The sequence below is a fragment of the Botrytis fragariae genome (assembly GCF_013461495.1).
Source record: "Botrytis fragariae strain BVB16 chromosome Unknown tig00000012, whole genome shotgun sequence".
Lineage (NCBI taxonomy): Eukaryota > Fungi > Ascomycota > Leotiomycetes > Helotiales > Sclerotiniaceae > Botrytis > Botrytis fragariae.
This window is the reverse complement of record NW_023500989.1, coordinates 2,264,897-2,291,988: the sequence shown is the minus strand read 5'-3', so window position 1 is coordinate 2,291,988 and position 27,092 is coordinate 2,264,897. Positions and strand designations below refer to the sequence as shown.

Here is a 27,092-nt window from a genome sequence, read left to right as displayed (position 1 = left end):
CATATCCCTACCAGGGATTTACTTCCAGGATATTAGCTTCCCACCTAAACACCAAACTTCTGCTCGTACCACCTGCAGAAAGAACATTATAAGAGCCGTCAAATTCATATACAAAGTAACATAATCGTGAGAATAGAAGTTGATGCTCGTAAACATCAATGTGAATCGTAAACGTAAAATAAGCATAAATCAGGGTAAAAGGTCACCACCCAATTGCATGCCGAGTCCGGCATGCTTAGAAGCAGGACTGTCACGCCTGGATGGGCTTGCATTTTGTGGATGAAAGTTCTCAAAAGTCAAGCGCCTACGTGCAACAGTTAATGGGGTCTTTGCAGCTCTTGGGGTCCAAGTCGTTTGAGCGGGACTCGGTGTTATATTGACAAAATCGGCGAAGTCGAACCCTTGTGAAGGTGTGGCCGGCGCACCGAATATCGAAAAACCACCGCTATAACTCGGAGTCGTCATCATAGATGATGGCAAATCAAGCTTCCTGGACGGCGGTGTAGATGGTGGCTGCATCATGTTCGTTCGTGAAATTGGATTTGCGGGGCTACTGAGGTACAGTAAAAGATCCGCTTCTTCTTCTGCTGACCTGCCATTACCTTCCTTGATTCGACGGTGTGGGTTGCCTCTGTTCCTAATGGGGGACGGGGTTCGCGGAGACGAAGGTCGGACATTAAAAGAATGTAGAGGAAGGTGGCTGTCTTCATCGTCAGATGGGGCTGCGAAGTTGGGGGAGGTAAGGTCATCTGGCATATGTGAAGATCCCCGGTAGAACGAGAGATCCGGTCCTGCCGAGGTGGTGAAGTGAGGTTTGCGTGGCTTGATGGGAGACGACTGGGCTAGTTGACGGTGACTTTTCCAGGAGCTGTTTGGTTGACGTAATAATCTACTTGGTGTGGGAGAAGAGCGAACTCTTTTTCGAGATCCAGCTGTTGAGCTTGGTTGTTGGAAAGTAGTGTGGTACGACCTCTTCCTAGGCCCAGTGCTGCTACCACTTGATACAATTCGATTGGAAAATATGGCAGTGGCTTTCAAAGGGGAACTCAGTAAGGTTCTTCGGTTCGAGTAAGGTAGTTCAGACGCAACACTGGAGGATGAGTCCGATAACATATCTCCACTTGAGGTTGGCCGTCTTCTTCTTAGTTCTTCTTCCATCCTTGGTTCTATTGTATCCAGTGTAAGATCTTCCCAACCCCTTTCAGCTTTGAATTGTGCGAGCGCCAATCGATTTTGCAGTTTCCGAGCCATCTAGATAATTTGATATTAGTATAGTGTTGGGGCAGTGGACTTGATTCGAATAGCACAAGAAGGTGTCTACCTTGCTCAACTCAGCTCTTTTCAATACCGCTCCCGCTACCTCCTCTGGCTGCTTCTTCCATGGGGAAGACATATCAATCAATATCTACTTTGTTGAAAATATTGATCTGCTTGTTGATGAGGCTGCGAAAGAAGTATATACAAGAGGCAAATATCATGGAAAGTCTTAAAGATAGAGGTGGAAGGTCGGCGCCAAAGGTTGAAATTAGCCTTAGCTTCTTCCACCTGGTTTTTTTTTTCTTGGACGAGTTTTCCGTTGCGGGTCAACAGCAATATGAATCAATGATTGTACAGAAGGTTTTATAAAATTATCTCCCGCCAAAAGTCGGAGTTATGGTATAGTTTTTCAAAAAAGTGAATTAATGGTATGATGATTAAATGGTACGGATTGAAGATGAAGAGGTCAGAATTCCGTTGTTCATTCCTGGGACTGCTACCATCGCTTACAAGGGGAAGTGATCAGACTGAGCTGAGCTGCTAAGGGGCTATTGGTCTAGCGGTCTAAATGAATTAGCGGTAATTTTTTAGGTCTTCAGGTTCTGTAATGTGGTTCAGACGAACGAATTATAGGGCTCAGGAAAATTGAAAGCTTCTCAAGAGCCTCTGGGTCCAAGGAAGAATGGAAGAATGGAAGAAAGAAAGAAAGAAAGAAAGAAAGAAAGAGAGAAAGGGAGACAAATTGCAGTTAGAAAAAGGGAAACCGAACTTTCCAGCATTGACCAATGATAGATGGTGTTTTTGATGGTAAGACTCAAATTCTAGATATCAAACAGTCTGTTGAATTGTATCAGAATCAGATTGGGTTCAGATTAATGAAGTTTAGGCCGGAGTAGATTGTCCATATATTAGATCCGACACTTACCTATTAAATCACGAATTGTGTTATACAATAACACTATCTGTGGTAGTTTATTGAATCTTGGTATGGAGGGAGCATCTAGAAGGTACGTACAGAGGATGGTATCATATACCTGTACTCACTCCATGAGAACCATGCATTGTTAGACAATCTCGCTCGTTGCTATGAGCCTACCTAGGTGCCTACCGTGTACTGTGAGGAATATGTAACTACTACTTACTGGAGCGAGTAGGAAGTCTTGTTTGTTTTTCGAGCCCCCCAAATATGAGCGTCTTCTCTTCCTTTAGCTATCCGTACTTACCAGTAGCTAGGACAGTAGCTGGGACAGTAGCTGGGAAGAAGTCTTTTCTTCCTTTAGTCCGTACCTGTGCCATTACAACGTCATCTTTTACCATGTCCCCTCTGGAGTCTGCAGTCTGCAGTCTGAAGTCTGGAATGCGCAGTCAACACGGCAGATATGTGGTGTAGGAATCAATAGGCCGCAGCACATAATAAGACAGCATAGGTACAGTTGACTCATGATTCTCATATGATTGCAGCAGTGTAGATAGAGTGAATTGAGTTACACCACTGCTAAAAATTTCCCTGTGTCAAAGGGATGCTTTCGGAACATCAATGGAAGGTATTGACGATCATTCATCAAACATGTGTCTCTTGTTGTACTGTTGTTTGGTTGGTTGGTTGGATAATCATGTCATGTTATGTCATGTCATGTCATGTCATGTATTGTTGTATTGTATTGTATTGCTTTGTAACGGGTAATGTATATTGGCTGCAGTGTCAGTGGAAATGTAGAGTAGTTGAAATGCAGTTGAAATGCAAGAAGCCCCCATTGCAGCAAAATATGATCCAAAAAAAGAATCTCGAGATGATTGGTTTCATCAATTGGCTTACGCTACGCTACGACGCGATACGATACGATGTACGATGCACTGTCTGTGTGATCATAGTCCTCTTTTTCTCTTCCGTTCAACATAAAGTGGCTCAGTGGACATGGCTATGGCTATGGCTATGGCTGGATGGATAACATAACTACGGAGTATTCATGGATGTCATTAGTGGCAAGGGCCCCCAGTGATAAATACTACTAGGTAGGTAGGAACTACAGATATCCTTGAAAGCATGCTCCCCGCCAAACTGTTGCCGTCTTGTCTAAAAGTTGTCTTTTAAGTTTCAATGTGTTCGAATTTCCAGTGTAGCACGGAGTTCCTAGGTGGGATGTGATATGCAGATGGATTGGATCAGTTTTTGTCATGATATTATCGTATTCATGTTTGTGTGTATTTATGTGTATTTAGATTTATATTTACATCTACAACAGATGGTGGTGATATGTGCCTACCTATATATGGATTGGTACAGAAGTTCTTATCTGCCACTTACTTTTGTACTATCACGCACCACCTGCATCGACTTAACTACTGGGTACCTTCCTACTAACCAACTTCATCTCCAACCGTTCCACTCATCTACTACACCTACCTAACGTCCCTCACTACGTATTTTAGAATGAATTAAAAGATCATCTAGCTAATTACCCATTTTCTCTTCCAATTTCATCTCAATTGAACAATACCTCATCCTCTCTTGCAATCTACACGTAATAATAATGATAAAAAATAATCAGAATATTCTTAAAGAATCCTCCTTCATATCATTTCCGAGGTCATCCATCGTACACTCATTCTCTTCGTTGTTATTGTCCATCTGCTTTTGATACGAGCGCTCAGCTATGCTTGATTGATTGGAAAACGTTAAATCCATTAAACATATTTAGAACATTCACAACCACCATTCACACCTTCGTTTTGCCTTTCTGAAAAAGGATCCGCCTTCTTTGATTCCCCATTGATTAAATATCCCGGGAGAACCTCTTTCCTCTTAGCCCCCCATCAGGAACATCAAGCAAGAAGCTTCATCATTTTAGTCCTAAATTTAGCACTCTTCTTTCTCAACTACTGCCAGTCGAGGGAAGCACTCCCTTGAATAAAATACCACCAAAGGTCTGCCATCATCTCCGCTGTCATCAATCCCGAAGGATTGTTTCAATGCCCTCTTCGCTTTGATATCAAAACATCGCAAGCTAACTAATCTGGAGACCTTCTCTTCAGCTACACTCCTTACTCTAGCTATATCATGGCCCCTTCCTTTTTGAAGGACTTTAAGAGGCGCTCCAAGTCCGGCGCAAAAACAACCGACTCCAGCACAGGTGAATCTACTGGTAGTAATGCGAGTGGTGGGAGTGCCCCTCGAAGCAACACCTTCACTTCGAGTAAATCGCAAATATCCTTGAATTCTTCTTATGGCGCTACAACCCCACCGACAATGACAAATTCACAGTCCTCATCGAACCTCAACGGTACGGGAGCAACTCGACCAACTGTTTCTACCACTGGATCAAATAGACATAGTGTATCTGGGATGTCGGGTGTAGGATCCCCTTCTTCAAAGTCGGCTTTGCCCGTCTCGCCATATTCGCCGCGAATTCTATCTATCACTGATAACACATGGGTAAGCTTTCCTACCATAGCTCCGGAATTGGTGAAGCTAATATACATCAAACAGGTATACCAAAAGGTCTTATCGATATATGGCACAATATCTGATCCATCAGAAGTTCAAATAGACGGGACGCTCACAGTCACTCGTCTAGACGATGGATTTCCTCCGACATACTGGCCGGTCTCCGAGTCTCATTTTAAGGCACTTGTTTACCTTACTCCGGGACCTAATAGATTGAGATTCGATTTCACATCTCCAAAACTGGCGAACAGCAACTCTCCTAATCCTGTACATTCCTCTTTCCTCACTCTTCACATGCTGCCTACTCTTACAAATCCTCCACTTCAATTGGTTATACTGCTTGGAAAAGATTCACCCGGCACATTTGATGCTGTTCCTTCGCGCATCGAGAGAGAAGGCAATGGCCTGGATACTGCTATACGAAAATTCAGAATGGCCGCCTATCTGTACGTATATTTCTCATCTGTATGAATTTCCACTATCCTAGTGGTGAGTGGGCAAGTTTTCATTGCTGGAATTGGCAATGAGCATCTTCCTGTGGAATCAGTGGCTCCGGGAACGAAGTTTTTTGGGGGAAGAGGACGACACCATATCCTATCAGTTTGATTCTTGTTTTTCCATCAGTCTCAATATCTGTCTTGTCTACCTAAAGAGAACGGACTAACGGTTAGCAGGTGGCAAGCATTTACCGCTGAGCAGATGTACCGAAATAAGCTTGGCAGGAGGACATTTAGATTCGAAGAAGAGTGGATTACGGGCACCTCGAACTATAGAGACCGGGAAGCCGGGACAATGCGAAGTGAAGCCAAAATCCATGTTATTCGAAGCTCTAAGACTGTTGCTGAACTTCGGCATCTTGATGTCGCCCAGCAGAATGAAAATGGTGCCCGCCGAGGCGATCTATTTTCCTTTGCCAGTGAAGATGTCAAAAATTATTTTAAGCCTCAGCCAGGTCAGAAACAGTATGTGACAGTTCTCCTCCTGGACGCTCATTGGGAGAAACAGCACAATATGATCACTGGTCATGCGGCCCTCGGAGGTGGAGGCGGCGAGCTTCAACTAGCCATTTTTGGCAGTCAGGCATTACAAAGTTATCCATCTACCCTCGAAGAAGTTGTGCCAGCATTCTCTGATTGTACAACCACCGATACCAATTTTGTAGCCAATGACTGTAATGAATCCGGCAGCAACTGGGAGGCTGCCAACATTGGAATAGGTGCCCACTTACATGAAGTAGGCCATCTGTTTGGATGCCCCCATCAAGAGCACGGGGTAATGCTTCGGGACTACGTCACGTTGAACCGATCATTCACCACCAGAGAACCTTATTCAACACGCACCCGATCGAAGGGAGGGCTGGTTTTACCAAGAGACGAATGCACATGGCATAGGCTAGACACTCTACGCTTTCGAAGTCACCCATCTTTCGCACTTCCTACAGATCCTCCGCGAGCTAACGATGACTCCATACAAGTGTGGCCTGTGGATAATGGAAGTGTGATAATTACAGCGGCATCTGGTGTAGCTTTCCTCGAAATATTTACGGATGGCGAAGATCTTTGTCACAATTGGCAAGAGTTTGGAGATGGGAATGGCAATGGACCCATTCAACGACAAATTACTCTTACAGAGCAAGATTTAAGGATTCAACTACCCGAAGACCGCCGAAAATCGAAATTGAAGATATCTGTAAAGTCATTCGCTGGTGGCAGCCATGATGTTGATGACTTTGCCCAACTCGTCTCAAAAGCCAGTAAGCTAAAATTGAAGAATGGGCAGATGGCTTTCAGGAGCAGTAAGCTGGGTGCATCGCAGATGGACGGAACCCAGCCACAAGAAGTCGTGTTTGACAGTTCAATCCATCAAACAAAACTGATGATACAAGTGAGAGTGTAAGTAGAAAACTTGTTTCAACCCGGCTGGAAGGACCATATTGGGTCGCCATTCTCAAAAGTCTTAAGGAACTTCACCTAAGTACGACCACTGACTTGCATTCTAGTTGGGCGGGCTTCGCTCTCGACGGTATAGAGTTTATTTATGAAGATGCGACCTCTCAACTTTTTGGCAAGAGGGGTGGATCGTCCGCAGATTTTAGTCTTGGTATGGTGACCAGAATTCCCAAATGTTCCGCCTAAACTACTAATACTCTGTTAGATACACGTCGTGGAGAGTACATTACTGGATTCTACGTCAGAAGTGGGTTGTGGTTAGACGGAATTGCAATTATGACTAGTTTAGGCAGGAAGTCCCAGGTTTTTGGAAACCCTGCTGGTGGTTCTGGGTTAGTGTTTTCCCATCCTGCGCCGGTGCTATATCACCTTAGTTGTTAGGACTTACAATAGTTCATATTATTACACCCGGCTATTCGCATAAGATCTCGCTAACACTCCCAGGCATACTTTGATACCCCCGAGAGGATACACTATCGCAGGCGTTTCAGGATCATGTGCATCATGGATTGATGGGTTTGGTATCATTCTTACTCGGTAAAAACATGAAGGCAATCGTTAGGGGAGCGAATAGTACGCATTAATATTGTATAATTTGGTTTAGGAAGACGTGGTTCGAACGGTTCTACAGATTACCGTTTATCCTATGATATTTATTTCTCAGGGTGGTTAGTAACAATACCTAGGTAAAAGCTTTAGTGCGAATGGTGTGACTTGGGCATATCTATAGAGGCGTTTTAGAATAAATGACAGATTTTCCAGTTCCTGACAGTCTTGAATGAAGTGATTACGGAATATATCTGTGAAACACATCTGTGAGCTGTGCATGTTTTCCGAGTCCTACTCAAAGTTCTTGGCAAGAATGATTGTATCACCAAGTACATGATTGGGTACCCCAAAAATATGTATGTAATAAATGACCAGTTCGAATTCGATCTTTGTCCATGGGGTTAAAAAGGCTGTGCAATCCATTCAGATTCCTTCCAAGGCAATAACAAGTGCTGTTGGTGTTTAAGGTTTGCTCAAGCCCCTTGTTCAGCTGTGGCTTGGCGATCCCTCAACGTCATGGCTGGTAAAACCAAGCTCTTCAAACGAAAAGAAAACAAACCTAGAAAACCACTCTTCCCCAAAAAGGCTCAAAACCAACAACCTCACGATACCCTCACATTTTTTTTTACACCTTGAATACTCAGTGTGAGTTGATATATCTCAGATGTCGAAAAGAAATAGCGGCAATGCCGCAAATGGCGCAACCAAGGATTCAACAGCCGGTGGGCCTGGTATGTTTATGATTGCTCCTTTGATTACCCCTCCCCTTCCTGGGTCAATATATTGATTTTATACTATCGTATCGTGTGCTAACGGATGCTCTAGCTATGGATAAACAAAAGAGGTTGTTGGAGAAAGATACAGGGCATTTCTCCATGATCAAGATGTTGCATCTTGCGGATTTAATCACCGAACTCAATGGTAATTCTACTTTTCCAAAAGTCTCTCGCACAAATTGACTAACTGCTACAAATCAGGGTTCTGTGGTGTTATGTCTGTATTCGCCTCGATGCGATATTGTCTGGGCCCATCAGATGCGCACGGAAATCTCTGGGCGGCCTTAGCTTTTATGCCTTTTGGATTGTTCTTCGATTTCATGGATGGGAAGGTTGCCAGATGGAGAAAGAAGAGTAGTTTGATGGGTCAAGAATTGGATTCTTTGGCGGATTTGGTACAGTTTTCCCTTTCACTTTCGTGCGTATCGGAATTTTGATTCTAACGATTTCTACTACAGGTGTCCTTTGGTCTTTCTCCCGCCGCTGCAGCTTTTGCTATCGGTATCCGCACTCCTGTCGACCACCTCTTCCTTACTTTCTTCGTCCTCTGCGGCCTCACCCGTCTCGCTCGTTTCAATATCACCGTAGCCAATGTTCCTAAGGATGCTACTGGAAAGAGCAAATATTTTGAAGGCACGCCGATCCCTACTTCCCTTTCCATTGCCGCCTTAATGGCATACTGGGTATCCAAGGGCTGGATCTTGGACAATATACCATTAGGAACGGTGGGCACTGGCACTATTTTTGAATTTCATCCTGTTGTGGGACTTTTTGTTCTTTGGGGCTGCATGATGACTAGTAAGACCATTCATATTCCTAAGCCATGATTAAAGCATTATGCTTGGGATCGAGTGTGGATTACGAAGTAGGGGACGTGGTGGGAAGAAGGGATGGTAATAGACATACCCGGCTCGGTAGTGAGGTGGAGATGAAGCATGTATTATGATACCTTGAAGTTTATGAATTGGCGCAAATATATTCATTAAGTGCAATCCTCTTCTCAAGTTATATTTAACGACCATGTGCAAGTGAAGAATTTGTTGATTTATTTCACCATGAGACTGTGATATGGTTCTTACAGTGTTTCTCTCTTATGCCCGATGGTTGGAACTCCAATCCGCCATCACTTGAAAAAGGAATTCAACAACCAATAATATAAACGTAAAGTCATTTCTACACAACATATCAACAGTGAACGAAATTTTCCAATACCTGCAGGTTTCATCTTATAATTAAATCGAAAAGTAATGAATTGCCGACTTCTATAAGATGGATAGCGAAAAAGATTATATGCATTTTTGTGTTGGTAATCAACGAGTTAGATAGGCACATAAAATGTGTACATGATCGAAGACCTAGCTAGATATTCGAGATACTCTCAGGGGAGGTTCTTTGGATAAGAGGAATGTCTCTCTAAGAGTAGATGAAGACCAAATATACTGAGAAGGTAATGTGACTGGAGGCTTTTCGATCCGTAATCTTTGGGCGGGCGATTGATCTCAATTTAGATCAGGTTCTCTTTGGTAAAGTATGTGTAATATGTTGCCCGAAGCTTCATGATTTTCCTATCGTCCACCGACTATTGACTAAGAAAGTACAATTTTTGCACAGAAGTTCGCAGCAGCCCAAGCCGTACCAACAAACATATCCCTAAACGCCATATACCCAGATTTGGTCTACTTCAGTTCTTTATCTTACCATTTTAACGTCCACCTCTGGAGAATCCACCTCTCGATCCACCTCTCGCGCCACCTCGAGGAGTGAAACCACCACCTCCTCGAGAGAAACCACCACTGCCACCACCTCTGGAGAATCCTCCACTGCCACCTCTTGGTGTGAAACCACCTCTTCCTCCACGTGGTGCACCTCTTCCACCACCTCGACCACCTCTCATTGGTCCTCCTCTACCTCCTCTGGCACCACCGGCTCTCTTTGGTTTTGGTGCTCCTGGAGGTGGCTTTGGCTTTGGAAGGAACTTCTCCAAAGGAAGAAGTTTGTCGCCCCCGATGTAGAATTTGTCGCCAGTCTTGAATGAAGTAGCTTGGATACCTTCGGTTGGCTTGATGGTGAAGTAAACTTGGTTGATGGGGCCGAGAATCTCGTCGACTTTACCAATTGAGGTCTACCAATTGGTTGTTAGTCTAAATTCTGCAGGAGGTTTTGGAATTGAGAATTAATACCTTGTTCTCTAGATAGATTGGCGCATTGAAGTAAGGAATTTTAGTATTGATGGATTCGCAGACAATTTCTCCTTCACTGGCATGGAGGAAAGATCCCATAGCTGTCTCTAATTAGCAATTGGCTCTGACAATGCGAACAGGAGTTATCATACCAAATACGTCTGCTGGAGGACCATTGTCTCTTTGCTGGAAACCGCCGCGTCCTGGTGTAAACCGTTAGCAATTGCGCACAAATCGATCTGCTCAAATTCGCAAAAGAGTATTAACGTACCTCCACCACGACCACCGAATCCTCCTCTACCACCACTGAAACCAGCATTTGCGCCGGTACCGCGACCGCCTCTTGATCCGCCTCGGAAAGACATTGTTTGATATTGGCGATTGTTCGAGGGTGTTTTGGCGTTATCGTTGGAGAGGTACAAAAATTAAAGCTCTCCAAAAAATTATTCGAAGCGAAAACTGGGTAGCGTGTGGAGCCAAAGATGAGAACGATTTTCATTGGTCAAGTGTGACTTAGTCATCTGCACAGTGCACGGTCCATGTGAGGAGGGACAAACGTTACAATAATTGGAGTCATAAAAATATTCAAAAGAGTTCACCGTCTAGTTGTACTTGACTCCTCCCAAGTACAGCAAATTTCGAATAACAACCTACCTCGGAACACCATGGAACAGGCAAAGGAGGCAGTTGAGAAGGTGGCAGAGGGTGTCAAAAATGTTGCCATTGGAGAGAAGAAACCAAAAGCACCCAAAGCACCAAAGCCTAAGAAGGAGAAGGGAGGGGATAGTGGGGTCGATGCCGGACCTTTAGAACTCAATCCAACGCCAGAATTTATCGCTCATCGCATAGCAGTTTTCGACAAGCTGAAGGCGAAATATGACGCGGAAATTGCTGCAAAACCAAGAGATCCCATCACCATTACTCTTGCGGACGGATCTGTTAAGGAGGGTATTGCTTGGGAGACCACACCCGCCCAAATCGCAGAGGGAATTTCGAAGAGTCTTCTCAAGCGCACCGTTGTTGCGAAATTGAATGGAGATTCTGAGCAATTATGGGATTTGGAGCGACCCTTAGAGAAGGATTGCACACTTGAGCTGCTCCCTTTCGAGAACGAAGAGGGCAGAAGAGTCTTCTGGCATTCCAGTGCTCATATCTTGGGTGAAGCATCAGAGAGACGATTCGGTTGCAGTTTGTGTATCGGCCCTCCAATCGACAATGGTTTCTATTACGAGATGGGTCTGCCAAATCAAGGAACCGTCACTGACGCAGACTGGAAGCCCTTAGAGACATTGGTCGGTCAAATCGTCAAGGAGAAGCAAAAGTTCGAGCGATTGGTTCTTTCTAAGGATGATCTTCTGGAGATGTTCAAGGACAACAAATACAAGCAGCATATTATCAAGGACAAGATCGCTGATGGAACCAACACCACTGTTTACCGTAATGGACCTCTTATCGATTTATGTCGAGGCCCTCACGTCCCTAACACTGGCAGAATCGAGACATTTGCTATTATGAAGAACTCAGCATCTTACTTCCTCGGAAACAAGGAAAACGACTCTTTGCAAAGAATTTATGGTGTCTCATTCCCAGATAAGAAGCAAATGGCTGAGCACAAGAAATTTTTGGAAGAGGCTGCAAAGCGTGATCACCGAAAACTTGGTAAGGATCAAGAATTATTCTTCTTCCACGAAATGTCACCTGGATCTGCTATGTGGTTGCCACACGGTGCTCGTATCTATAACACAATCATGTCATTTTTGAGAGAGCAATATTGGACCCGTGGCTACGAAGAAGTTATTACGCCAAATATGTACAACTCTGAGCTCTGGAAGACCTCTGGTCATTGGGCGTATTACAAGGATGACATGTTTACATTCCCTGTCGAGAAGGATACTTTCGCTTTGAAGCCCATGAACTGCCCTGGTCATTGCTTAATGTTTGGTCACCGCGAGCGCAGTCACAGAGAATTGCCTTGGCGAGTTGCAGACTTCGGTGTTCTTCATCGCAATGAAGCTTCGGGTGCGTTGACTGGTTTGACTAGAGTAAGAAGGTTCCAACAAGACGACGCCCACATCTTCTGTAGAGAGGACCAGATCAAGGATGAAATCACTGGCCTGTTCGACTTCCTCAAGGCCATTTACGGTCTTTTGGGTTTTACCTTCAAGTTGAACCTCTCCACTCGCCCAGAGAAGTACTTGGGTAAGCTTGAGACCTGGGATATGGCAGAGGAGAAACTCCGATCTGCTTTGGACGAATTTGCGGCAACTGACGGTGGAGTACCATGGGTACTCAACGAGGGTGACGGTGCTTTCTATGGCCCAAAGATTGATATCACTATTTGCGATGTCCTCAAGAGAGAATGGCAATGCGCTACAATCCAACTTGATTTCCAGTTACCTCAGAACTTTGGGCTTGAATACAATACCGGTGATGTACCAACTAAGAAGGATGAAGACGCCGTCAAGGAGCCCATCGTCAAGCCAAAGAAGAATACCGAACCAGAGGATCCTAATGCCCCACCAAAGGAAAGAGTGTACAAGCCACTTACCCCTGGATGTGCCAGACCAGTCATGATTCACCGAGCTATGGCAGGTAGTATTGAACGTTTCACTGCTATCTTGATTGAGCATTTCGCTGGTAAATGGCCTTTCTGGTTAAGTCCTCGACAAATCCTTGTCATCCCAGTCGGAGTTGGTTACTTTGAATATGCCAAGGAAGTGCAATCCATCTTCCACAAACAACAAATGTTCATTGATGTTGACCTCAGTGGCAACACTCTTCAAAAGAAGATCCGCACAGGTCAATTGGCACAATACAACTTTATCTTTGGTAAGTAATCACACATGTCTTTTGTTATAAATTGATACTAATACCACTAAAAGTTGTCGGCGACACAGAAATGAAGGGTCGTGAAGTCAATGTTAGAAATCGTGATGATACCTCGAGTCAAGATCGAGGAAAGCCTGTTTCATTGCAAGAAGCAATTGAGAAACTCACAGCACTTCGTGATGAGCGAAGGTCGGATAACCCTTTCCCAGGTGAAGCGAAGCCTGTCGAGGCAGCTGCGGCTCCTGTTGCGCCTGCTGCTTAAAAGGTGTGGGATGTTTGGAGGAAGGAAGGTTAGGAGCATGATAAGATGAGAAGATAAGTACGAAGACGATGAAATAAGAATATGTGAAATACGAGCATAAGATTTATGACTACTGCATAAGAAAGGGCATGGGATGCGATGCGTTTTCCTTGCTATTAGTATGCTAGGTTTAGCGTCATATGAGGAATGAGGAGATAGGAAGAATGAAAAGAGCATTACAGTTTCATAATGATTTCGTGGTTAGAAATGCTGTTCCATTACATAAGATGCAATCTTATATCTATCATCCTACGTGGAGGCAATATAGCTAAGCTATCCACTTCAAGGTTACCAAGCTTTTGATACGCGACTATTTCAGAATGCGGAAAGGGATAAAATCTTTTGGCTTGAGCGTTGAGTTTGTTTGTATTACCTGCCCATTTGAAATATTCAATCCACGTGAACGTTCCGCTTCATCTGCAGGTTTCAATCCAATTTGAATGCGCAACCCCTTCTCATTCCCGATCCACATGAAAGTTCCGACCCTTTTGAAGATCCAAATCCATTCCCAACATCCCACAGTCCCAAAATATTTCCGACCGTATATCGACGCGAGGAAGGCTCAGTGCACAGCGACACTGAGAACGAAGAGTCATGTTAAAGCTCAAACGAGATTATGATCGCAGCAAGAGACCTACTCGTATATCAGCAGAAGAATGACGTGAAAAAATGGATTTTCATCAAGCATCGCGACGATCCTCGACAAGTTACGACCCGCAGGCTCGCGATGCTCACCTCCCACCCGACCAGATGGCACTGCAAAACGCTGGATGGGGGCGTCGCTCCCGGTACACCCTGTTGCCAGGTTCTAGGGGTGTGCCATTATTGAAATGGTTAGATGCGACAGTGGAGCATGGGGGATCTGGATGTGATCTGCAGGCTTGTCAGAACCGTGTCTGGTGGGGAGACTGTGCGCGAGCAGATGTGTTGGATGCTTCCGCGTAGGTTGGGAGTCTTGCGCAGACGCGCGCTCGTGAAAATCACGAGGTGGCTTATTGCGCGGCACACACGTGGGTGTATGGTTCTGCTTGTTTTGAGGAATCTCGTTGCAAGACACAAGGAATGAATAAATGTTTCTCGAGAATCTGGTGGATAGCTATCTTGGGGGCGGCTGAAGAGATATTGCTATGGGCCAGGGAGCAGGAATACCGTACTATATTTCATCATCTGAAGATGCGATGTGGGAGAGAGAAATAGATGTTCATCCAAACCGACAAACCACAAGTCCAATACCACATAAAAACCCCCCAAATTGTTCTCGCTTTCTCCTTTCCTTTCCTTTCCTTCCCATCCCATCTTAACCTATCTATTACCCCCACCCCTCTCTACTCTCTGCCATAATCCCCCTCCCCTCCCCTCCACGTTCCCAAACCCTTCAGTAACGAAGAGAGAAGGAACACAGCATATAATAGACATGAAACCGCACGATATTACACTCACCAGTATGTTTGCGTATAGAGGAGGGCCTGAGGATGGCCGATTGGGTGGAGAGTACAGTACTAAATAAGTTCCAAGCGTGAACGTAAACGTTGTGATCGAGGTATCTCGTTTCTTCCGGTCTTGACATGAAAGGGTCCCTGCCCCCAGATATTGCCTCACTAACAATATTGCATTTCTTCCTGTTCCTCTCTTAGTGGCACCAACTCTTTAAACATCCTACCCTCCCCGCCCAAACAAAGTCACCATATCAAAATGAATATGAACACAAACATGAACATGAACATAAAACTAATATTTTCATATTCAGGACATATCTACTCGGCAATACCTAGGTAGCCAATAGTAAATCCACAAAGGAGATCATTTCATCGCATCGCATTGCATTCAATCCCAAGTTCCTCAAGCAAAAGTATCGCGGAAATCTTATCGAGCCCATCCATCCGTACCTTCTCCACCATGCCAATTCCTCATTCCCAAGTCTTATAACCTAGTTTCCCTCCTCCTTAGCCATCCAATTCCAACCATTCCATTCCATCCCCTTTACCGTAGAACCCGCTAACGCACACCCAATCCATACGCACAAAATACAGAATACTTCCAAATCTTTCTCTCTGTTGAATTCTGTCCTACCAAAAAACAAAACAAAAAGAAAAATGGGACCCACTTTAGACAGTTTCATTACTCAAAGAACTTCCTGTTTCTGTTCGAGTCCTGGGGAATTCACCGGGGACATGCAATTGGCTGATACTCTGGACGCTTTGATGGTTTTGCCCAGCAGCCAAAGTTGGACGTTCGAGATCCTTGGCGAGGGGATCGAGGAGTGCCTCCATTGATCTTGGCTCAATAGTATCTGTGACAGTTGACGTAGTTGGAACAGCCGTAGTAGCCGCTACTGTCGATATGGCCGCAGTCTCCCCTACTTCATTGAACCAAGGGACCGCGCTGATATCGCCCTGGCTACGTCCTCCGGACATGTGCGTGTCAGGTGCAGCAATGGCAGTAGTTTCTAGATCTGCCTGTTGCTGTGCCTTGTCGTCATATATATGATCGTCGGGAGCTGCAATCATAGCTGCTTCCATATCCGCTTGTTCTCGAAGTCGATCCGTGTCAGGGGCGGCTATCATAGTCGCTTCCATGTCTGCTTGCTCGCGTTGTTTCTGAAGCTGGTGATCGTGGTATGCGGCTGTGCCTGCTATGCCCAAAGCGGCGCCGCCTAAGCCTGCAGTAGCGGCAGTGGTAGGTAACTCATGTTGTTGACTATCACGCGTAGTGTTCATATTCTGAATGGGTTCGTAAGTATAAGGGTTCACACCATCTTCTTCAGCAGCTTGATTTATCATCTGCGCGTGTGTCGGCGACGCGTGGCCAGGGGTCTCTCCATAGCGATGGCCAACACCACTTGCGGGTAGAGCTGCAGCGGTAATCACTGCATCATCTGCTTCACCCCCAAAAATGGAACTTCCGCTAGAAGGCGAAAGAGGAGCCTGTAAGCCACGCGTCGCATTAATTTGTAGATCTGATGGAAATCTCCCACCTGGTTCAGGACGCTTTTGTTCTTGTTTGAGTCCTTGAGTGCCTACAATGGCTGATGTATGTGCCGAAAATGGTTCTTCGTCCTCCTCGTCCATAACACCGTCGCTGCTGATGGAACCAGCTCGTTGTGATGTACCACTAACGCTGCGGGCATGCTGACGCACAAACGCATTACGTTCTTGTGGAGACTTTTCCGTCAAAGTCTTGATGTCTTCGTACCAAGCGAGTAGAGTATCACGTGTTTCCGCTCTGAAAACCCAAGAGTGTCCGCGATGCAATGCTCCAGTTTGACGGCCTTTGAGTATGAATTTGTTTGAGGATCCTCCCTCATTCGAGTGAGAGCCGAGTTTTTGCTCGGGGAGGTAGAGAGACATGATTGGCGCTCCGAGTTTATCCGCAGAGCGAAACTCATGCAAGTGAGTAGGAGAAAGGACGTACCAGCCAGCACTAGAATTCAAATTAGTACGATACATATTATGGTTATCACTTTCAATCATTCTCTTACGTGTAAGACTAAATTAGAGTTAGCAGGAGATCGTGGAGCTTAGGCATGGTGGGAATTACCTTTAGGAACTTGGATTTTCTCTCAAGGAGGCCCTCTCTAATGCACCCAGCAAGCTCATTGTCCTGTCCAGGATATCTTATAATCTCTGGTGTTCGAATAGGAACCTTTGGATCAATAAAATGTTCATCATTTTCGACAAATGCAGTCCATTCATGATCTTTTGGCATGGCAATGGGACCCGTGCGTAATTCGTCTACTGCGCTATAGGCACTGTCTGCCTCGCGCTTCAATATACCTGCGAGCGCGTTATAAGACTTTTGGATCTCGCCCACTACGATAGCTTCGAGTTCACGCCCAGAGGCTTCCAAATTGAGATATGCCTAGTTATTTTTAGCTCCTGAGCCTCTGATGTTTTTTTATTTAAATTAATATTGAAACATACCTGGTGAAGGTAATTCTCCTCATCAATCTGCTTTTCGACCTGACGATCCACAGCAAGTCTGAGTAAGTATGGATCATGCTTGCCCGTCATCTGAGAAGGATCAATGTCCGATTGACCTAAACCATCTTGCAATGCGGCCACAGCCTTTCGAGTAGCTTCCATCTCCTTATCCACGGAATTTTTAAAGTCGCCCGATAAGCCCTTGATCTCCTTGATTTTCTGTTGCAAATCGCTACGCAGGCCTGTCAAGGCAAGAATCACATCTTGCTCGATATCTCTGGACTTGTTTGCCTCTGCGATTGCGGATTTATGATAATTGCGAAGAATTTGGAGGGCGTCGTCAATTCCACCTGTAGGTAAAAAGACGGCGGGCGCCGTGGTATTGTTAATAACATTCGAGACCTTCAACAGGCTCTTGGATCTGTGCTCATATTGGCTTTGGATTTCTTTGAAATAAACGATAAGATCCTTGAGGACTTTACGCCAAGCTGAAAGTAGAAAATAATGATTAGCATATTGCCGCCGATCAAAAGCTATGGTGGAATACCTTGAAATCGGTTTGCTAAAATATCCGTGGGGTTTCCGCTTGTGGGTACTGGAGAATAGAAAGCACTGTGTGCCTCGTCGATATCACCTTGTGGATGAACAACCAAACTGCGAACACTCCCAGCCCTGGAACTTCGTCTACTTCCACTTCTTTTTAACGAAGCTTTCTTTTTAAGAGTTCCCCCTCGCGAAGGAATCAAGGTATCGCCTTGCGACATGACTGAATGTGATCGATGCATATTGCCGTCTATTATTGAGCTTCCTCGTTGACTCGCATCCCACTCCTCGTTGAATCTTCCGTGTGAGTTTGGAATGTTTGTATGAGGATCGTGATCGTTTGGAGCGTAGTCTAATACTGCAGGACCTCCTCCGTTGATGGTGTGAGATTGTGGATGTGCTCGTGGGGTACTTGCAGCGCCGTAACCTCGATCACTGTATGATTGCGCGGGGGCAGGAATTGCAGAATTTGTGCCGATGGTAGACATGATGATTAAACTAGGGCAAAGGACGAGTCGTGGAAGGGAAGGGAAAGGACGGGAAGGAAGAGAGAAAGGAAGGGAAGGGACGGCAGGGAAAGTGGTAGTAATTGAAGGTAGTAAGGAAGTTTGGTGGTATTGGTATGGGTATGGGTATTGGTATTGGTATTGGTATTGGGGATTTGATCGTTGACGTGACGTAGGGGGAGATCAAGCTAAAATGGGTTGGTTGTGTACTAATAAGGGACCCAAGACATTAGATAGCCAGTAGAGTAGAGTCGCACGAACAATGGACGGAAATTTACTAGTCAAGGGAAAGAAACCGGAAATTCCCAATTCCCAATTCCTCGACATTTATTAAGATTTAAGAATCAAATAAAATGAGTGACCGATTTGGGTCTGTGAGGATGTTTTTGTCTTCTTTTGTATATATATATATGATGAAAAAGTGTGTGGTACCTTTTTTATATTTTTTCACGATTTTTCTTCTATTTTTCTTCTACTTTTCTTCATGAGGATAGATGGTAGAGAAGAGGTGGTAGATGATATATCGTGGTAGGCGTGAGGTATCTTGGAGGATGATCTAGAATTGAGGGGGTGAAAGAATATGTTTAATTAATGTAGGTATGACAAGCAGGTGGTCACTCCTTCATGGGATTTAGCGATGAGTCTACTGGGATCTGGGTCGGTAGCATGGAGAGCAATAGATAGTATTGTACGGCTTCTACATGGAAATGAATGCCAAAATGTGTAGGTATTCGGTGTGAATGCACAGGAGAGAAGGATGGGGATGCGGACGGAGATGGAGATGGAGATGGAGATGGATATTGAGGAGTAGACAATCAATCATTCAGACGCTTATCTAGTAGATGCTGAATACCACCCACCCACTAGGTATATTTCTCGATGATCAAAATCCGGAAATTATACCTCTGCTGCTTACATTACAGTTTACAGCAGAGAATCATACATAGCCAGGATGCATAGCCAGGATGCATAGCCAGGATACATCTTCCCTATGACGTGAATTTGGTCATGATAGAGATTGAAAGAAAAGAAGAAAGAAAGTTGAAAAGCCATGACCTTCATTCGTCAGTCTGTGCTCCCACAGCGCCGTAGGGTAAGATTACATAGAGCCGTACTAAATAGGTAAATCTCAATTTAACAGACAGGGCCAATCAGAGGGTTATAATCAAAGGGTCAAATGAGTACCCAACAGGCGAATCAATCGTATCTTGTTCTTGTTCATGTTCATGTTCTTGTTCTTATTCTTGTTCTTATTCTTGTTCTTATTCTTGCTCTCCCTCTCCCTCTCCCTCCCCCTCTCCTCCTTTGCTCTCGTCCTTGATTTTCAAGTCCAGCTTCGATCGCAGACAAATCATTCGTGAAGATCCCTCCCTAGAACATGATGACATTGTCATTCATTGATACTAGTGCTACACAGGGACATACATCACATCGTATGTCACGTTTGAGACATTTGCATCGTTACAACTTACACCTTTTTCTCCTGTGGGCTTCAGGCTTCAAAATCCAAATGATATTCATAGATAGTAGTGGGGATTGGGTGCTGGGTGCTGGGTGTTGGGTACTGGGTACTAGGTACGGGGACTAGGGACTACCTACATAGAGACTAGACGCTTCTCATTGGTCACTGATTACTCATTGCGTACCAGGGTACGAGAGTGCATACCAGCCTGCTACCGGCCTACAACTGGAGCTACTGCAACTGCTACATGATAGTAATGAATACAAGAGATCTCATCATGTGAGGTGCATCACACTACTTTACTTGACATAGGACTGCTCGAGGACTGATAGTCATTCAAAATCCTTCCACGGATGTTCCATTTCCTTCCTTTCTTATCTACCACTACAGAGAGCATCTTATCAACACACACCTGGGTGCCTACCTACTACATGAGTACCTACCTACCTACTACACATTCATACTTGGTCACGGGATATCTATCTCTTCATCCAAATTGGATCTCATCTCACCCTGTGACTGGCCCCATAGCAATTTATACCAATTTGCGTTCCACCATCAAAAGGTCTCTTGCGATCATGTGCTTTACTATATTGAGTCTAGCACAGATGATCTCCCGATAAATCATCCCTACTCATTTTTGCCTTCCCCGCAAATGGATCGATATTTCACATTTCATTGTTCCACTTTCTTTTCCTTGAACATCGGAATTACGGGAGAAGCTGGGAGAAGGTTGAGAGAAGGGACCATGTTGAGACAAAGTCTTGAAATCTCGCTCACCATATCTAACGGGAAAACGGCGTCAAGCTGTTAAAGACAGGAGTGTCAAATCATCAGAGACAATTTATAAAGACCCCCTTTCTTGGAGAAAACTCGCTCGAAGACGCGAGCGTCAAAGGCTCGAGGCTGGCTGGCTATTTTAGCTGTGCAAGCTGGAGCGGATTGAATATCGCTAATAATTTCTTCTAGGATCGGTCGGATATCAAATCTTCAAAAGAGAACCACCCACTGCCAACCATAGATTAATCATTTATTTTCCAATAATTTCATGTCCGTGTCATCCTAACAAGTTATCCAATACCCACCTACTTATTACAGTAGTTGACCCACGAAAGTACATCGTATTGGAATTGGAATCTTGGATCTTTTCAAGATGCTCTAAGCCTTTAAGCCATTCGCAACGGCTTGACCTCGGGAATCGGGATACCTAACTTTAATTTTCATCGTCTTCCAAGTTCCATCCATTGCTGCTCAGTGCCTTATTAGCTAAACCGCTTGGATATCACAACAACTGCCGTGTGGAAACACCTTGCGGATCCCACTTCTGCTTCAATCGATTCAATTAATCTCTTTAAACTTTCCTCTACTCGATATTATCGCTGAACAGGATCTGTGCGATTGCAATTTACACAATCAACCCAGTCTTCCTCAGCATGTCCATCTCTCATGGCTGAAATCGTGTTGTTCTCGAAGTCAAGAACGATGTCGTGGTTTTCTGCTCCGTGATACCACGCGACACAGTTGCTAAATACCAGAAGAAAAAAAGAAAAGATCCAAGCTTGTGTCGGAACATGTATGAGGATATCTCTTACGGCCTTAAATGAACGTGCTCATTACCAAATGCCCAATTGGCTGGTGATAATTTTGATATTCTGGTATGCCACTCGAGCACATGACCAGCAGCACCAGTGTCGGGGCAGGTGGCCAACAACTCTTTGTAAATTTCGATGCCTTTCATGAAATTTTGGCTTTTGAAATCAGGAAATTCTGTCAAGCTGAACGGTCTGAAATCACCCTTTGCACAGGCGAAGTCCAAGTGGTCGCTCAGATTAGGGTCGTAAGGGTCGATGCTGATGGCATAATCGGATGGAGATCTGTAAGAGGTTGGAATGCAAGAGGTTCCTCGTTGGATCTCCGCTAAATTCGAGACTGTTATTATGTTCCAGTAGGCGTGTACACATGCACATTTTGCCGGTGTCCTTTTTCACACGTAGCCAGTGCACACGCTTAACAAGGGCGAGAGAAGATCCTGGCCGGGTGAAGACTCACATGGAATGGCGTGCAACAGCGATCATTGGCTGAAATGCCGGGGTGGTGACATTACCATCATGGCCTCAGCGGCGTTATGCTTCGTGGTGACTATTAATCGTTCCATCACCCTGCACACTTCCTCCGTACTATTCGAAGAATACAAAGATTGCCGGCCCAGTGTGCCCCTGATGGCGACCCAAAGATTGACAGTGGATATGTCTTCAGAGTCAACTCTACCATGACACCAAACGTCTGGCCTGCTCCTTTAATCGCTCATAGGAATTCGGGCCCAACATCTGTACTCGCGTGAATAAGGGAACCATCGGCAGTGATGATTTCTGCCGTCAGTATTTGATCGCAACTGAAATCGATTGTACCAGTCCAAATACTAATACCACCTCCGAGGCAGAAAGGAATAAGGCCAACTGTGTTGCCATTGCCAGTTGCTAGGATCAGGTGTTAATGGCATAACATGAGATCACTGTCGAGTAGTATTCAAAACCGCTCTTTTAAGCGGCGGTTCCTTCTGGGTATGATGATTCTAGCTTGGATACCGATTCTGTGGCTTTTGCACCGAGGGTTCGGGATCTTTGGCGAAGCACGGATGGGTTGGCGCTCAATAGCAAGTAAGTCTGTCTTGTTTTCTGATACCGGTGTGGAAGAAGAATGGCTGGTACTTTTAGGTATCTCAATTTCGCATCCAATGATCCTGTTGAAACTGTTCATGGGACCGGTACTCAATAATTGCAGACTCGGAAGAAATTTCATGACCCATTTGGTCGATTGAGTCAATTCCTTCCGCTGTAGAGTTTACTTTAGTTATTTGAGCGTTATTCTGGCTAGACATTTTCTTGGAAGGTCACTAGATGGAGGTATCTACTTTACATCATAATACATACCAGCTTCTAAAGCTCGCTCGCTTCAATACCTGTTAATTGCCGATATTGGTGACGTAAAAGATTCGGGTTATAGTGTACGATCAGTCATTTCACTGCCATTCCCTCCATTTCGTCTATATCCAAACCTATCTGTACAATTCTGTGAGTCGCGTAGGATGAGCTAGGCCCCTGAAACTTCAGTTGCTGCTTGATTCTGTACGACCATGCAAGTGATCCCATTCAGACCCGATGATATGAGATTCTGAGACCATTCGATAAGTATAATGCATAGATGTGTGGCTTTTGCATTGGAAAATTCACTATTATGAGGTGGCAGGCTGTGTTTGTGCGCCGGCAAAAAGCAGGTCCATAGCAAACAGTTGCAACCAACCTTATATGTTGTTGCATTTTGGATAGCATATCGCCTGAAGTGTCATACCAAGCTAGCTTTCACATTTTAAGATTACACACTCGAATTATTCGTCGATCGTTTTCACGCCATATTATTCTCGATAAGTAGGAAGACGTCGATTCAAGGCTCAGACGGTGCAAATGAATCACTCGGTGTCCTTATATAATCGGAGGCTGCAGCTTTGTGGGTTACCACCTTGTGTGTCGTTTTGTTTCGAATCCGCAGTTCTCTCCTGTAGCTGTCGCCAGTCGTTCTGCCAAACAAAGCAAAAATTAAGTGAGTGGGGCAACTTGCCACAATGTTGGTCTTACCAATGCCTCTTCGATTGAGGAATTGATCGATGCTCTCAAACCTATAGTCATCATGCACGTCGCATCTCCATCTCCATCTCCCGTGACAGGAACAGCGAACGATTACAAAAAGGTAGCTATCCAGGGCACGAAAGATCTTCTTTGCAGCGGATCAAGACACGTAAACCTCACCGAAGAATCTCCTCTCGCTGGTAGCGATCCCAAAGCGCCTGCATGTGCAAGAACGAAAGCGCAGGCAGAGAAACTAATCTTGAGTGCAAACACCCCCTTGCCACGAGACGACTCTAAAAACAAAGTCTTCTCATGGGAAGGTTATCTTTGCACCGGTGCCCTGCGATTCCCACTTATCTACGGAACACACGATCCGACATGTATACCCGGCGCACCGAACGCCCTGAAAATGCGCAGAACAAACGTGGTTCTAGGCAATGCCAACAATCTCTGGAGTTTCTGCAGTGTCCAAAATGCGACATCTTCACATCTTCTACTCGCGCGAGCTCTCTTTGATACACGCCAGCGCAAATCCTCCCATCTTCCATCCGCAGACGGAGAAGCGCTCCATATCCATGATGGCGAAGCACGAAAGTTTTGGGATCTCGCAAGGATGATTTGGAAGTTTGCGGGTCACGTATCGATCGATGAGCGGATTGGCTATTTGCCAATGTGGTTTGCGTTGGTTCTTTCGTCGTGCTTGGAATTTGGGTTTTGGTTTCTTACGTGTGGGAGGAAAAGACCGTATCAGTTGGAGAAACAGCAGGTGGAATATGCGCTGTTTGAAGATACGTAGAGTATTGAAAAAGCGAGGATGGTGTTGGGGTATGAGCCGGTTCAAGATTTTGAGGAGGGGCTTAAGGAGGTGGTGATGTGGTCGCTGGGATATGATGGGTGGAGAGAGAGACTTAGGGGGGTGGTAGATGGAGGATGATATGTTTGTATCAGAATTCTAGCTTCTGTGCATGGGGCAGTATTTATGAGCTCAAACACAGGTTCAATGGTTTACCTAAAGATTTGTCTTCCTCGCTCGCGGAGCTACTCTCAATGCAATGACAGCATTCCGAATCCGAGTCTTTTTCTAGTCGAATAGACGTCGAACCCTCAATTTCTGCATATCACAATCGTGCAGAGAGGACTTTTGATAGCATTAGCTTCTGCGATATAATTTATTGAGATTTCCAGCACACGAGACACCAACCGACTAAGAAAGATATCATTTTACCATGCTTGTTTCCCTATCAGAACCATGCGGCGCAATGGGGCACATGTCTCAGAGTCCAATAGCTAGGCTAAAGCAACAAGATACCAACAGCCAACAACTAGTCCGCAGATTCACTTTATTAACTACCAATGGAAGTCGTAGATCGTGTAACGATATCAAGTGAATCATAACCTAGACGCCATACTATTTCACATGCCAACACATCCTCTTCACGTAGATAATAGCACCCTCCAACTTCTCCACACCCAACAAGTTAAATGTACCAAACCTGATATCGCACACCTGACTCCCAAGAGAAACTTTCAGGAACGGAGAAAATGGCAACGCTAGAAATCTATGTACTTTTCGCTATCACAGGAGTATCTTTCACTCTTCTCACCCGGGCTTTCTGCAGCGGCTCTAGCCATGAATCTCGAGAACCTCCAAAAATTAAACCCGTCATTCATACATCGGTCATGCCCTCGGTCTCTTCTAGTGCAGAAGCGCATACTATACCAAAATTTAGTAGGTCCGCATTCCACAAAGAGCAAAACATCTCGTAAAGCAGTACATGAGTGTTAACTAGCGCCCTTTGAATGCACAGCCAAAAATGGAAAGCACCAATCCTTTCGATCCCTATGTCTGGCGGGAAAGCGCACATCGTCGGTCGGCTCTCCAGAACTCATGAATTCTCTTCAGAGACAGGGCAAGACGGCTTCTTTCTGGTACCTGGAGGCCCGGCTCACGGCCGAGCTGGGTGGGCTGAGCAGCGATGGAATGAAGAAACTGGCTGCCAATTTAGAGCCCGCGCCTGAGAAACCTAGTCTCTTGATCGAGGGATGGAAAGCCACACAGCAGGCACTCTCTCCTCTTGGTGGAGTCGATGACATGATCCGTGTCGCGGCAGAAAATATCCAGACCCATCTTGACAATTTAGCAAGTGAAATAGGTGATGTTAACCCAAATACTGATCTTTGGGCATGGGTTCAGCATGAAATAACAGTTGCCACGACGGAAAGCGTCTCCGGACCCGAAAATCCATATCGAGATTCACAGGTTGAAGCTGGTTTCTGGCATGTCGTGCTTAAACAGCTTATATCTACCACACTAAGCCAAGTGTGATGTGGGGACTTTGCCGACGACAATGTCACGCTCCTGTTGACAAAGTTTCTCCCCAATTTTGTTGCCTCCAAAGCCATCAGAGGCCGAGCCAGAGTGGTAGAAGCAATGAGTCATTACTTAACTCCAGGCGTCCAAGAGAATGGCTCACCGCTGATCAAAGCAAGATATGCAAGTCTATCGACCGAGATGAGCCATGCCGATCTTGCCAGGTTCGAATGTGTTAATGCCATTGCAATAATGACCAATACTGACTGTCCCGATGGCTTTCTGGACCATCTTTCACGTATTTTCTGATCCCGAGCTTCTTGGGAAAGTGCGAGAGCAAGCGCGAGAAACAACCACCACCACGCAATCCCTTGAGACGGGGATTCTGGAGAGCAAAATCAACCTTCGCAGGTCAAAAGACGCACCAATACTCTTCTCCGCGCAGCAAGAAACATTACGATTCAGAGCTACAGGAACACAACCGCGTATGGTCATGGAAGATATGATTGTTGGAAATAATCAGTATCTGCTTAGGAAGGACTCAATGGTGATCATAGCCAATAGAGCACTGCACTATTCCAAGGAAATCTGGAGAGAGACGGCCGATTTATTTCGCGCGAATCGTTTTCGCGGCAAGGATCCCAATTCACCCCCTCAATACTCGGTTTGTGAAAAGGGCATGGAACGGGAGCAAGATGAAAGAAGATGAACAAAAGGACATCATCCTTCCGTATAAAATTACCTCCCAAAAGCCTAAATCCAATATAGGTATTGTCACATGAATACTTATTCACTGTTCCTCCATCCATCATTATCCATTTCCGGCTTTCCACCATTCACCATTCACTACAACCATCTTCGCCTTATCAGCATAATCTTCAATCCCACCAGTTCCCTCGTCAAATGGTGGTATTGACAGAATCGACAATCTAGCTTAACGGTTAGACACAACAACTCGAGGTGCGCGCGGTATCTTTGTAGGGAGCATTCGATCCCTTCGGAGTCATTGATACCGCGGAATAGGTCAACAGAGGTGTAGCGCGCCTGGCGCACCGGGCGCGTGAACTATTTTGCTATTTCATTTACTTGAATACTGGGGCTATCCCAAGGGAGGAAGTTAAGATTCACTACCACCTGCGACGCCGCACATATATGGATGAGAAGTTTGATGAACACAGCTTAGCAATGAAGTAATAATGTATAGGGTAAGACCCAATTGTATTTTATCGTCTTCCTGAAGGATGTATACAGACTCTCAATATTCAAATGGAAGTTGATAGTCTTACCTAGCAACTTTTGACTTTTTGATAACTACTATTCAATCCGAATTTTTGAGTACAAGTGAATATTCAACCATCCCTGCACTCCTCACTCCGACGCCGTTGTATTATTTACGGAGGAACAAAGACCTTCCCTTCCCTTCCTAATACCAATGCCCCCA

The 27,092-nt window shown here is 45.1% G+C and overlaps 10 protein-coding genes across 10 annotated transcripts; 4 read left to right on the top strand and 6 right to left on the bottom strand.

Moving 5' to 3' along the window:
- Positions 1 to 189: 189 nt before the first annotated feature.
- Bfra_002932 (putative cytochrome p450 52a12 protein) lies at positions 190 to 1,393 on the bottom strand (the record flags this gene model as incomplete). The annotated part of the gene is made up of 2 exons (XM_037333345.1): positions 190 to 1,251; positions 1,322 to 1,393. The coding sequence occupies 2 exons, from the start codon at positions 1,391 to 1,393 to the stop codon at positions 190 to 192; spliced, it is 1,134 nt and encodes a 377-aa protein (XP_037195473.1).
- Positions 1,394 to 4,315: 2,922 nt separating this feature from the next.
- On the top strand, positions 4,316 to 8,803 carry Bfra_002931 (putative zinc metalloproteinase protein; the record flags this gene model as incomplete). Its single annotated transcript, XM_037333344.1, has 10 exons — positions 4,316 to 4,690; positions 4,745 to 5,148; positions 5,377 to 6,594; positions 6,702 to 6,802; positions 6,857 to 6,983; positions 7,096 to 7,188; positions 7,882 to 7,931; positions 8,026 to 8,121; positions 8,178 to 8,371; positions 8,435 to 8,803. The coding sequence occupies 10 exons, from the start codon at positions 4,316 to 4,318 to the stop codon at positions 8,801 to 8,803; spliced, it is 3,027 nt and encodes a 1,008-aa protein (XP_037195472.1).
- An 875-nt stretch (positions 8,804 to 9,678) lies between these two features.
- On the bottom strand, positions 9,679 to 10,544 carry Bfra_002930 (putative h aca ribonucleoprotein complex subunit 1 protein; the record flags this gene model as incomplete). The annotated part of the gene is made up of 4 exons (XM_037333343.1): positions 10,428 to 10,544; positions 10,309 to 10,359; positions 10,157 to 10,257; positions 9,679 to 10,098 (listed from the first exon to the last, which is right to left on the bottom strand). The coding sequence occupies exons 1-4, from the start codon at positions 10,519 to 10,521 to the stop codon at positions 9,679 to 9,681; spliced, it is 666 nt and encodes a 221-aa protein (XP_037195471.1). The 5' UTR covers positions 10,522 to 10,544.
- Positions 10,545 to 10,821: 277 nt separating this feature from the next.
- Positions 10,822 to 13,247, top strand: Bfra_002929 (putative threonyl-trna synthetase protein; the record flags this gene model as incomplete). Its single annotated transcript, XM_037333342.1, has 2 exons — positions 10,822 to 12,985; positions 13,039 to 13,247. The coding sequence occupies 2 exons, from the start codon at positions 10,822 to 10,824 to the stop codon at positions 13,245 to 13,247; spliced, it is 2,373 nt and encodes a 790-aa protein (XP_037195470.1).
- A 2,144-nt stretch (positions 13,248 to 15,391) lies between these two features.
- Positions 15,392 to 18,237, bottom strand: Bfra_002928 (putative ph domain-containing protein; the record flags this gene model as incomplete). The annotated part of the gene is made up of 4 exons (XM_037333341.1): positions 15,392 to 16,759; positions 16,824 to 17,144; positions 17,207 to 17,694; positions 17,754 to 18,237. 4 exons carry the CDS (start codon positions 18,235 to 18,237, stop codon positions 15,392 to 15,394), a joined length of 2,661 nt encoding a protein of 886 aa, XP_037195469.1.
- A 2,853-nt stretch (positions 18,238 to 21,090) lies between these two features.
- Positions 21,091 to 21,792, bottom strand: Bfra_002927 (putative fad binding domain-containing protein; the record flags this gene model as incomplete). Its single annotated transcript, XM_037333340.1, has 3 exons — positions 21,091 to 21,241; positions 21,310 to 21,591; positions 21,767 to 21,792. 3 exons carry the CDS (start codon positions 21,790 to 21,792, stop codon positions 21,091 to 21,093), a joined length of 459 nt encoding a protein of 152 aa, XP_037195468.1.
- A 48-nt stretch (positions 21,793 to 21,840) lies between these two features.
- Bfra_002926 (putative fad binding domain-containing protein) lies at positions 21,841 to 22,595 on the bottom strand (the record flags this gene model as incomplete). Its single annotated transcript, XM_037333339.1, is given in 4 exon segments — positions 21,841 to 21,894; positions 22,043 to 22,173; positions 22,303 to 22,549; positions 22,563 to 22,595. The coding sequence occupies 4 exon segments, from the start codon at positions 22,593 to 22,595 to the stop codon at positions 21,841 to 21,843; spliced, it is 465 nt and encodes a 154-aa protein (XP_037195467.1).
- Positions 22,596 to 22,731: 136 nt separating this feature from the next.
- On the bottom strand, positions 22,732 to 23,034 carry Bfra_002925 (uncharacterized protein; the record flags this gene model as incomplete). The annotated part of the gene is made up of 2 exons (XM_037333338.1): positions 22,732 to 22,815; positions 22,873 to 23,034. The coding sequence occupies 2 exons, from the start codon at positions 23,032 to 23,034 to the stop codon at positions 22,732 to 22,734; spliced, it is 246 nt and encodes an 81-aa protein (XP_037195466.1).
- Positions 23,035 to 23,401: 367 nt separating this feature from the next.
- On the top strand, positions 23,402 to 24,136 carry Bfra_002924 (putative c-3 sterol dehydrogenase c-4 decarboxylase protein; the record flags this gene model as incomplete). Its single annotated transcript, XM_037333337.1, has 1 exon — positions 23,402 to 24,136. One exon carries the CDS (start codon positions 23,402 to 23,404, stop codon positions 24,134 to 24,136), a length of 735 nt encoding a protein of 244 aa, XP_037195465.1.
- An 18-nt stretch (positions 24,137 to 24,154) lies between these two features.
- Bfra_002923 (putative cytochrome p450 protein) lies at positions 24,155 to 26,360 on the top strand (the record flags this gene model as incomplete). The annotated part of the gene is made up of 5 exons (XM_037333336.1): positions 24,155 to 24,259; positions 24,862 to 25,069; positions 25,149 to 25,660; positions 25,712 to 25,875; positions 26,063 to 26,360. 5 exons carry the CDS (start codon positions 24,155 to 24,157, stop codon positions 26,358 to 26,360), a joined length of 1,287 nt encoding a protein of 428 aa, XP_037195464.1.
- Positions 26,361 to 27,092: the final 732 nt, after the last annotated feature.